General features: G+C 60.2%; 1 protein-coding gene across 3 annotated transcripts in view; it reads right to left on the bottom strand.

Moving 5' to 3' along the window:
• Nucleotides 1-10,688, bottom strand: part of OGDH (oxoglutarate dehydrogenase) — a 34,908-nt gene continuing 24,220 nt past the window's right edge. For all 3 annotated transcript variants that reach the window (XM_075724037.1, XM_075724035.1, XM_075724036.1), the window contains 18 exons: nt 10,336-10,490; nt 9,763-9,909; nt 9,190-9,280; nt 8,024-8,203; nt 6,790-6,918; nt 6,096-6,275; nt 5,590-5,742; nt 4,785-4,887; nt 4,438-4,566; nt 3,372-3,522; nt 3,149-3,276; nt 2,885-3,063; nt 2,629-2,700; nt 1,956-2,078; nt 1,311-1,383; nt 529-692; nt 283-437; nt 1-194 (listed from right to left, as the gene is read on the bottom strand). In XM_075724037.1, the coding sequence (XP_075580152.1) occupies nt 74-194; nt 283-437; nt 529-692; nt 1,311-1,383; nt 1,956-2,078; nt 2,629-2,700; nt 2,885-3,063; nt 3,149-3,276; nt 3,372-3,522; nt 4,438-4,566; nt 4,785-4,887; nt 5,590-5,742; nt 6,096-6,275; nt 6,790-6,918; nt 8,024-8,203; nt 9,190-9,280; nt 9,763-9,909; nt 10,336-10,490 (2,433 nt within the window). In that variant the 3' untranslated portion in view covers nt 1-73. The remainder of the gene's footprint in view (nt 195-282; nt 438-528; nt 693-1,310; nt 1,384-1,955; nt 2,079-2,628; nt 2,701-2,884; nt 3,064-3,148; nt 3,277-3,371; nt 3,523-4,437; nt 4,567-4,784; nt 4,888-5,589; nt 5,743-6,095; nt 6,276-6,789; nt 6,919-8,023; nt 8,204-9,189; nt 9,281-9,762; nt 9,910-10,335; nt 10,491-10,688) is intronic.

Raw genomic sequence — 10,688 nt, 5'->3', positions numbered from 1 at the left:
GGGAAGGCGAGTGAGGGACAGACAGATGGACAGACAGATGGACGGGAGCATGCTGCTGCCGCCGGGCTGGCGCTTAGGCCAGGTCCTTGAAGGCGTCGAGGTTGAAGGCCGTGTCGAGGAGCCGCTGCAGCTCCGTCAGGTGGGTTTTCTTGTTGCCGGTGGCAGGGGCAGCCGCCGGCTCCCGCCCTGCATACCTGTGGGGGAGAAGGCAGGGGGTGAGAGGGGGCCTGCACCCCCCAGACCCCCCCCCCCGGCATCACAGCCACCCCCCCGAGTCCCTACCAGACGGGCTTGGCGCGGTTGATGGTGGTGCGGAGCCGGGGTTTGACATAGTCATAGTAGCCCTGGTTCTTGTGCTCCTCCTGGCACCACACCAGCTCAGCGGCTGGGTACTTCTCGGCTTCCCGCTGGAGGAGGTCGAAGGGGAATGGGGAGAGCTGCGGGGGACATGGAGCGGTGTCACAGCGGTGTCACGGGGGCCACGGCACCCCCAGCCCGCAGGCTCAGAGGCGGCCAGACCCTGCTCACCTGCTCCACCCTGGTGATGGCCACATCGGCCTCCATCTGCCGGGCCTTGCGCTCGCGGGTCAGGTCGTAGTAGACCTTGCCGGTGCAGAACAGCACCCGCTTCACCTGCTCGGGGCTCTGGGCCGCAGGGCCGCCATCGGGGATGACGCGGAGGAAGTGGGTGCCTGCCAAGAGGGAGGACGGCACCGTCACCCGCAGCAGCCTGGGACACCGCGCCAGCGGCTGCCTGCACCCGCATCCCGTGCCAGCCCCTCCTGGGACCCCAGCCTGGGCAGGCAAACCGGAGAGGCAGAGCCAGACCAGCTGGTACTGGGTCTGGCTCCCAGTACAAACCATCGCGGCTCTGTGCAACTCAGGGCTGCCAAACCCTGGCTGCGCTGCTCCAGCGGGAAGCAGCTGCCAATGGAGGAAGCACGACGGCAAAGCCCGGAAAGCCGAGTCACGTCTCCCCAGCTCGGCACTAACGAAGGGTGGCTCCAATTTGCTGGGTAGATGGCCACAGCCGGCACGCCCTGGCCACGGCAGGGGCAAGCACACCGCGCCGGCACCGGAGGGGAGCGGGGAGGGAGGAAGGCGGCCCATGTGCCAGGCCAGCGCAGATGTCCCCACACGGGCTGTCTGCGATGCCCCGATGCCGGTGGCATCAGCCTCGCTCGGCCGCTCTTCGGCACGGGGCGGCTGCTGCCAGGTGGACTTTACCCGAGATGGCCGGCTCCTGCCCTTCACCCTTCATCCCGCAGACCAGCGCAGGGGGGGAACAGACACCTCTGCGCTGCTCGTACCTGGCAGCATGTCGTCAAAGCTGGAGCGGGCTTCGGGGTGGCGCAGCAGCGACTTCGGAGTGAAGATAATCAGCTGGAGGCGGGAGAAGAGGCAGAGCAAAACTGTCAGCCTCACCAGAAGCACCCCCTGCAAGCAAAGGCCGGAGCGCCGACCTGCGTGTCCTGCCTGCCCTCCCCTGCCCGAGCACAGGTGCAGCTGCCAGAGATTTGCTCCTCGCTCGGCTGCCATGCTCTGCCAGCTTGGACACTGTTTCCTGACAGTACCCGGCTTTCCCAGTCTGCGTTTCCCCTGGGAAAGAGGCCGAGATGCTGCCAGGGACCTGCCTGCCCCACGGCCAGAGCTGAAGGCAAGCAGCTGTACCGTGTTATTCACCGATGCCCGTCGGCTCCAACATCTCTTGATCTCCCTGCAGAGCGCAGGAAGGGGTTGCAGCCACCCCAGCCTGCACAAGCCGCCCAGCAGCACGTCACGTACCAAACCAACCCCGAGCACCAAGAGGTCCTTGGCCCAGGCAGAGGCAAACTGCCCGTGTTTGCTGCTGAGGTGCGAGAACAAGCCCTCCCCGAGTCCCGTCCCCAGGCTTGGAAGGGACGTGGAGCTGCCCTGCCTTGGCACCGAGCCGGCGCAGAGCTGCCGGCACTGACCGGTTTGCGGAAGGGCAGGAGGATCTGGCGCCGGAGGACATGGAAGAAGTTGGCCGGAGTGGAGCAGTTCACGACGATCCAGTTGCAGTCGTAGAGCTGGCGCACGTCGAAGTCATCCAGTTTCTGCCTCGGCGAGCGCGGTCGACAGGGTTTCAAGAAACACAAGGTGCCTCTTGGCCTCGCAGCTCCGGCAGCGGGGAGAAGAGTGGCACCCAGCCCTCCCTCTCTCCTCTCCCCCTCCGGAGCACATGGAGACCCACGGAGACTGGGGAGAGGCTGCTCTGGGAGGATGACCCCCTCGCTTCTCTCCCATCCTTCAGGATTCGAGCTGGGCTTCGCCATGGCAAGCCACCTTGGGGCAGCCACAGGGGTGGCCAGCAGCCGCCTCCCAAGCTGCTTTTGGGGACACCTCTGCCTCACACTGCGCAGCAGCCCCAGGGGCAGTGGAGGTGTAGCCTAGGCACTGGGTTCAGCCCCTTTCCCCAGACCCTCCCGGCTGCAGCACCAGCCCAGGGCGTCCCACGCCTCCTGCTACTGGCTCCGTGACACCCGCCCTGACCGCAGCGCCATGCTGAGCCCACCCAGGCGCTATCACCCCCCTCCCCATTTCAAGGCAGCAGTTGGATCCAGGACACAGGAGGGCCGGGCTGAGCTCAGCGCGGCCACCACTCACCGGGAAGACGTCGGGATCGTCGTTGCACATCTGCAAGAATCGCTCCGGGCGGGCGGAGGAGTGCTCAGGACCCTGCAGGGACCAAGCAGGGGGGAGTGAGGGGGGGAGAGCTGGGACAAGGCCGGCATGAGAAGCCGGTGCCGGGCACGGCCACGCCGCAAGCAGTGCTACCCACCACCGCTGCCCTCAGCTCTGCTTCTAGTGCCAGCCAGGCAAAGGGCACCCGTGGGTGCCTGTGAGCTGGGGGGGTCCTTACCATGCCCTCCATGCCATGGGGAAGCAGCAGGACGATGCCGTTCTGCCTGACCCACTTGGCCTGCCCGGGACAGATGAACTGGTCGATTATGCACTGAGCAGTGTTGTGGAAGTCCCCGAATTGGGCTTCCCAAAGAACCAGGGCATTGGGGCTTGCCATGGCGAAGCCCAGCTCGAATCCTGAAGGATGGGAGAGAAGCGAGGGGGTTATCCTCCCAGAGCAGCCTCACCCCCCGCGGCGGCAGGCGCAGACCTCCTTGCTCACCAAGGACGCCGTACTCCGACAGAGAGCTGTTGCAGACGGTGTAAGGAGCCTGGTTGGGCCAGAGGTGGTTCATGGGGATACAGGTCCTCTTGTCCACATTCTGATCGTGCAGGACATGGTGGCGATGGCTGGAACAGGGGAAAGCATTACTCCATCGTCACCCTTTGGGTCCCTTCTGGAATGGCTGGAATCGCCTTTACGGCCATGAAAAGCACGGCTTTACCTGAATGTCCCCCTCTCAACATCCTGGCCACTCAGGCGGATGTGGATCCCCTCTTTGAGCAGGGAGCCGAATGCCATGTACTCTGCCAGGGCCCAGTCCACCGTCCGGTTCTTCACCATCTCCCCACGGGTTTTCAGAATACGGCTTAAACCTGCCAGGGCAGAAGCTGGTTTGTAGCTGGTGCAGAAGGGAGCTCCAGCAACACTGTGTCTGTCCCACAACCTGCCGATGGACTGACAGACTGCAAATGCCCAGGGGCAGAGGAATGAAGCCACCTCTGCTGGAGGGATGAACCAGGGATGAGGAATCAGGACTGCAGGGAGGGAGTAGCTCTGAAGAAGAGCTACTCCTCAGTTCACTTCCCTTAACCGCAGCTCCTTTGTGAACTAATTCTTGTAGACTCACAGAAGGGTTTGGGTTGGGAGGGACTTTCAAGGGCCAACTAGTCCAACCCCCCTGCCAGGAGCAGGGACATCTTTCACTAGACCAGGTTGCTCAAAGCCCCATCCAACCTGACCCTGAACACTTCCACTGGTGGGGCATCCACAGCTTCTCTGGGCAACCTGTCCCAGTGTAGCACCACCATCCTTATGTCCAATCTAAACCTACCCTCTCCTTCAGTTTAAAACCGCTGCCCCTTGTCCTGTCACTACAGGCCCTGGTAAAAAGTCTCTCTCTGTCTTTCTCATAAGCCCCCTTTATATACTGAAAGGCCACAGTCAGGTCTCCCCGGAGCCTTCTGTTCTCCAGACTGAACGCCCCCAGATCTCTCAGCCTTTCTGTACAGGAGAGCTGTTCCATCCCTGGGATCATTTTCGTGGCCTCCTCTGGACCCTCTCCAACAGGTCCATGTCTGTCTTGTGCTGGGGACCCCAGAGCTGACGCAGTGCTCCAGGTGGGGTCTCAGGAGAGCAGAGTAGAGGGGGACAATCCTTTCCCTCGACCTGCTGGCCACACATATCGAAGCACTGTAACAGGTCTCTTCCTTCCAGGCTACGTTCCAGCCCTATCCCACATCTTCTCTGGAACAAACGCCCAGTCTGGCATAGGTTCCGCAAGCCCTTACCTCCATGGATAGTGAAATCCTCCACCGGCACCGAGCTGGCCACTTGACCGATGTGCGTCAAGTCCTCTTCATTCAGACCGGTGGAAGGGCAGGTCATGCTCCGGGGCTGGCCATCCAGAGTGAAGAAACCTGCAGGAGGAGGAGCAGTCCACTATGTTGTGGGAGCCATGCCCAGCTCTGTGTGAAGAGCTCAGGTCACGGACACCCTCAAGCAAGGGTGGGGATGCTGGGAGCAGAGAACACCACCCCACCTCCCCACCAGCGTGGTTTACTAGAAAATAGCTGCCACGGCTCTAGAGAAGCCAGGCTCTTTGCTAGGGACCTCCAAAACGTTGCTAGTGACTTACCAGGCCAGGGTGAGTCCAGCCAGTGCTTGATGTGCAAGATCTTTTCGTCCTTGGATCTCGCATGGGCCTCCTCACAGATCTTATCGTACTTGGCAATTTCCTCCTAAAAGGTAGAACCAGGAAGTGGAAAAGCATTAGCGAGGGGTCTCCAAACAAGGGTGCCAAGCCTGGGGGCCTTGGTGCGAGCTTGCAAACGTGCTGGAGGGCACAGCTGGTCCCCACAGCAGGGGAGCCCCAGGGCTGCGCAGCTCAGCCTTAGAGAGCAGAGCTGCTGCTGGAGGCCCCCGTCCCCCAAGGGACAGCTCTGCTGCCATCCCAACCGGCAACACGCATTCAACCCTAAAGATGCTACAAAGTGGTACCAGGGCAAGGAAGAGCTGGCAGAGCTGCTGCTGCACTTGCTGCCAGGGTGGGAGAATGGGGGGCAGGGGACCTGCCCCAGATATCCCCAGGCCACAGCGAGCCCGAGTGCTGCAGAGACCAACTCTCCTGTGGGTCCCAGGCGTGCTGCAGTGGCCCAGCGCCATGTGGTCTGCACTGCACCGATCACGGGGCAGTCCTTGAACTAGATGTTCCTGTGCTGTTCAGAGCTGGCACAGTCCAAGGACGAGCCTTGGCTCCTAACCCCACTGCTGCCAGGTCTGCAGCGCTCACCCAACCCTAGCACAGCTCTGCCACCTTTAGGCGACAAGCACAAGCAGAAACAGGCCCCCTCGCATCGTTCACACTCAGGACTGAACCAAACAAGCAGTTTTCCCTGGAGATGCCACCCACAGTTTTCCTCCCAGGCCCCAAGGGACAGTACCTCATACTCAGGCTGATTTACCACCCCCTGGGAAATCAGCAGCTCTGCGTATTTCTGCAGCACCGGCTTCTGTTTCCGGATCTGTTTGTACATCAGGGGTTGCGTGAACATGGGTTCGTCCATCTCATTGTGACCATTGCGCCTGTAACAAACCTGCCGGGAGGCGAAAGAGCCTTTGAAACCAGCTGCTTGCAACCCACAGCTCCGAAAGCAGTCGGAAGTACCTGTGCTAGGAAGGGTCTGAAACAGCCCAGGAGGGACCCAAGCGTTTCCCCCCCAATGCGGGAGGCGAGGGCAGGCTCCATACAGGCAGTGTTGCCTCTCCAAGTGCTATTACAGCCTCATTGCCTCGCTTTACGCCACCTCCTCCCTCCCCTCATGTCAAAAAGGCCAGACAAGTCCTGAAGAGAAACCTCAGCTTTGAGAAAATACACCCCGAGAGGTATCGACGAGCACCCACAGCAGAGCCACAGCTTTAGGATAAAGCCTCGTGGCACATTTCTTACCAAATCCACCACCACATCCTTATGGAAGGTGCTTCGCCACTCTGCTGCCACATTGCACACGTAGACAACGGCCTCCGGGTCGTCCGCATTGACATGGAAAATGGGCGCGTTCACCACGCGGGCAACATCGGTCGGGTACGGGGAGGAGCGGGCCATCCGAGGGTCTGTTGTGAAGCCAATCTGTAGCAGGTGAGAGGGAACAGGACCAGCACAGTGGTAAGGATTTGGAAAGCAGCACACGCAGCTTTGAGGGCAGCTCGGCTTCTGCGGCTGAGCTGGGAGTTTCCCCATGGCTGCGCTGCTCAGCCATAGCACAACCTGCCTGTCCTGGGCACCACAGCATGTCCCGGTCCCTGCGCCTGTGCTGTCATCCCGTGGCACCCACAGGTCCCTGTGAAAGGGGCTGGTCCCAGTGAAATATCTCTGGTTTATGCAGGGGCAGAATGGAGCAGCCCTGCGTGATCTCGCACGCTGAGCATCAGGTTGCACCACCTCTGCACCAGGCTAGACTCAAAAGCTGCTACTGTTGAGCAGCTGGGTATAAAGTACCCCCTGCTCACCCCAGGATTATGGGTCATGCCAGGAACACTGGCTGGGAAACAGCTACTGCCTGCTGCCAGCTACCATCCAGACCCAAGGCTGGAGAGGCTGGTCTGTGAGGGGCCCCCGTGGATGCAGGGGAGTTGCTCCTCACCTGGTTGTTCACCACAACGTGCACAGTGCCATGGGTGGTGTAGGAGGGCAGGTCGCTCAAGTGGAATGTCTCGTACACGATGCCCTGCCCAGCGAAAGCAGCGTCTCCGTGCAGGAGGATGGACATCACCTGGGAGACATGAAGCCACGGTGGTCAGCAGGGGCTCTGCGGGGATGGCAGGCAGGGACAGACACCAGGGAAGGGCCCAAGGCTCATCCCCACGAGCCTTCGGCATCCCAGAAGGGACACAGAACAGCTCGTCAATGCATCCGACGCTTTCTTTCTCAGGGGATTGGAGTGGAGCCGGCCATGGTTGGCACAACTGCCAGGGAGAAGGCTGGAGCCACCAGTTCTCCCCCCGAGCAAGGGTGGCACACGCGGGGCGCCTCGATCAGGCAGCAGGATGGCACCCGGTGCACAGCGGCTGGGAGGAGAGTCCCATTCCCAAACACACGTGTCCCAAAGCAAAGCCTTTTTCTAACTAGGGGAAGATGAGAAAAATGCCCCTTTCCCCCACGCTTTCACCCCAGAAGACCTTTGGGCAGGAGCCAGGCCGGGAGCTCGCTCCAGCTTTGGTGACGTTATTTTGCTATCATACCCAGGGGCTGGCTGAGGATGCCGCCTGTCAGACGAGGACAAAGTTTGTCTATTTATATCCAGCCCTTGGGGTGTAGGAGGAAGGGAAGCACTTTCAATCTCACCCTTCCACTTCTTGGTGTTGGAGACAGGTCTGTGATGAATCAGACCGCAATAAACTCCCCACCACAGACCGTTCCCTGCCTGCTCTCCCACCTGGGTGCGGAGAGCTGCCTCCTGCCACCGGCTCCAGCTTTCCCAGCCCCAGGAATGGTTATCCCTGGTCACATCAAGATCCTTCAGCTTGAGGCTCCTACTACCGAGCCCCCCGAGCTGTAATGCTTGGGTTGGCTTTTGGGAGCGCTCCTCACTTCCCTGCTTTCCAACCAGGGATTTGGGCATCTGCTGCTGCCCGCAGCCTGGCCGAGACGGTCATTCAGAGACAGAGAAAGCAGCAATGGGAGCCCGGGCTGGGTGAGCCCCTACTGAAGTTATCCCCAAAGACAGTGGGGAAGGATGGGGGAGCAAAGTCAGGGTGACAGCGGGGTGATGGCAGGGGAAGGGGCATGGCAAATGAAAACCATCTGGGTTTCCTCACTTTCCCACCAGCCCCATCCAGCCCGGGCCACTTCACTGCAGGCATCTCAGCACCACTCACCTTCTTCCCTTCTGTGTCCCCACAGTAAAACTGCTCTGCTTTAGTCTTGCCTTGAACAACGGGATCAGCTGCTTCCAAGTGAGAAGGATTTGCCACCAAGGAAAGGGTGATGTTCCTGTCGGTGACGCGGTTAATCCGCCGGTGGTACATTCCCAGGTGGTACTTCACGTCACCGGAGCCCTGACGGAGGGGAGAGGAGAGAAGAGTCACCCCAGGAACGTGAGCGGCTTTTGGGTCATGGAAGAAGACCTGAGGCAAGGCAGCCCTGACCCCAGGTGCTGGGAAAAGGGGGCATTTTCCAGAGGCACTGGCAGAAAGCAGCAGGCACCCACTTTAGGAGCTGACCTGGCATTCAGCAAAGCAAAAGTAGCCTGTTCCAGGTACCAAACTGCCAACAAACCTCAGACACACATCAAGCCTATCTAGGTAAGGACATAGGTGCAGGGGAAGGAGCAAGTGTGGTGGGTTTGGGGGAGACACTGGAAAACAGAGTTGGAGTAATGCTCGCCCAAGTTCTGCCTGCACTGCCACAGTACAGCCATCCCTGGCATCGCTCGCAAAACGCCGCAGTTCCCAGTTGGGGCACCAACGCCCCAGGCTGCTGCCTTCTCACCTCAAAACCCCACCTGAAGGGCGTGACAGGATAAAGCCAGCCCAGCCCAGCTTTCCAAAAGCCAAATCATCCTGGCTTATGATGCTGGAAGCTTTGAAGCACGAGTGCATCGCAGTGACAGAGCCTGCGGCACAAGCAATTCGAGCCTTGGGACTTTTGGAGCTGCTTTAGGGCCCCATACGGGGACCAGGGGCTGCTGCAAGGGCACAAGCCAACCTCTGCTCCTGGTCGCCTTCCCCTCACCTCATCATTCACCCCAAGCCTGTTTCACGCCCATGGAGAGCCACTGACCACCCAGCCTGCGCTGGAGACATCAGCAGTGGCCACAGCACTCCCTGGGACAGGCAAGGTGTCCCAAGACAAGCACTGGCACCGACACGAAGGCTTCAGTCACACGAGCGTGCATGCAACGTGGAAATCCTTGCAACACCAATGCCACCGAGTGACACCACAAGCAGTGGCAGAATCCAGCTCACGCTGCACGGCCACAGCCTTCGGGGACCGCATGCGGACAGGCGACAGCAACCTGCTACAGGCAGAGGAGACGACTCACCTCATCAGCAGCCTCCAGCTTGGAGTCGAACTGGCAGAAGATCTGCTCCAGCTCTTTCCTGATCACATTGGCAAGAACATTCAGGCGTCCCCTGCAAAAGCAAGACCATGGTTGGCAACCAGCAGCGCCAGCCTGGCATCAAGTGCCGACAGTGACCTGCCACCCCCCTGTCACACAGAGGTGTGCGACAACTCCAGCGACGGCTGTAGGGTCAGCCGGGGAGGGGGCTCTACAGTTCATCTGAGAAGAAGACTGCAGAACCCTCAGCCCAGGGATGGACTGGCCGCTGCCGCATCCTGACAGCTGCCCCAGAACGGGCAGGCCAAATCCTGCTCTGGGATTCAAGCTCCGCTGCTTGAGCCACCACCCCTCTCCAGATGAATTTACAAATGAACTGAAGCTGAAAACGTGATGAGCAGAGAGCAGCCAAGGCCTAAGCTCTCCAGCTAAGGTTCACCACCCCCTGAGACCATTTAGGTGATGGCAGGAACCAGTGTGCCCTCCGCTACTGAACCCCGTCAGCATCCCCCTCCTCTGCATCCCAAGCACTGCTGCGAAGGGAGGCAGGGTTACCTGTGGGGCATCCCCATGATAACATAATCCACTCCCTTCTCACTCGACTTATCAATAATGGTCTTTAAGGCTGGGATCAGCACTTCGCAGCCCTCCAGACCAAAACGCTTCTCCGAAGACCATTTCCGATGGAGGAACTCCTCAAACCTGGAAGGCAAAGGGAGAGAGGGATCAGTGCCAGGGCTACAGCTGAGGGCAGAAACCAGAGAAAGGATGGGGACCGCACCGAGGGAGCCACAGCACCCAGTGATGCTTAAGCAGGCGTCATGCAGCAGCCTGACAGCCTTCCCGGTCACCCTGGTCTCCCACAGAGCCCGGCTGGCTGCTCCCCCACCACACACCCCACGTGCTGCACTTAAACCTTATTTTTAGACCTTTTCTTTCAGGATCATGCTTTCAGGCTCTTTGCCAGCACCTGAGCCTGCCAGCCCAGCAGCTCAGTGGCGTCACCCTGCTGATTAAGCTGACTGCGACAGATGATGTCAAGATGTGACTCAGGCGGTGACCACGTCCCTCCGGCTGGGAGCAAACTACCCCATGCAGCAAGGGAAGGTGAAGACCCCCCCGGGGTACCTGGTAGAACGGACCAGCCTGGCCAGCAGCGTGCGTTTCTCTTCGTTGGTGAACTGCATGATGCCCGGGGTCTCAAACTTCTGCCGGATCCACTGGCACTGCTCCAGGTCGTTGATAAACATGAACTCCACGCCGATGTGCTGGCAGTACGCCATCTGCCCCGATGGGAGAAGAAGGGCCATGAGACAACAGCCAGGGCTTTAACACCTCCTCACCCCCCGCAAAGACAGGCACGTGCAGCATCTTATCAGACCACGGGGCCAGGGACTTTCATTCCCCTCTTTAACCTTTCAGCAAGACAAAGAGCCCTCCGGCACCAGCAGAGACACAAACCCTCCTGCCTGGCAGCCGCA

This window comes from Pelecanus crispus, chromosome 21 (genome assembly GCF_030463565.1).
Source record: "Pelecanus crispus isolate bPelCri1 chromosome 21, bPelCri1.pri, whole genome shotgun sequence".
In the NCBI taxonomy this organism is placed as follows: domain Eukaryota; kingdom Metazoa; phylum Chordata; class Aves; order Pelecaniformes; family Pelecanidae; genus Pelecanus; species Pelecanus crispus.
This window is presented reverse-complemented; position numbering and strand designations above follow the sequence as displayed.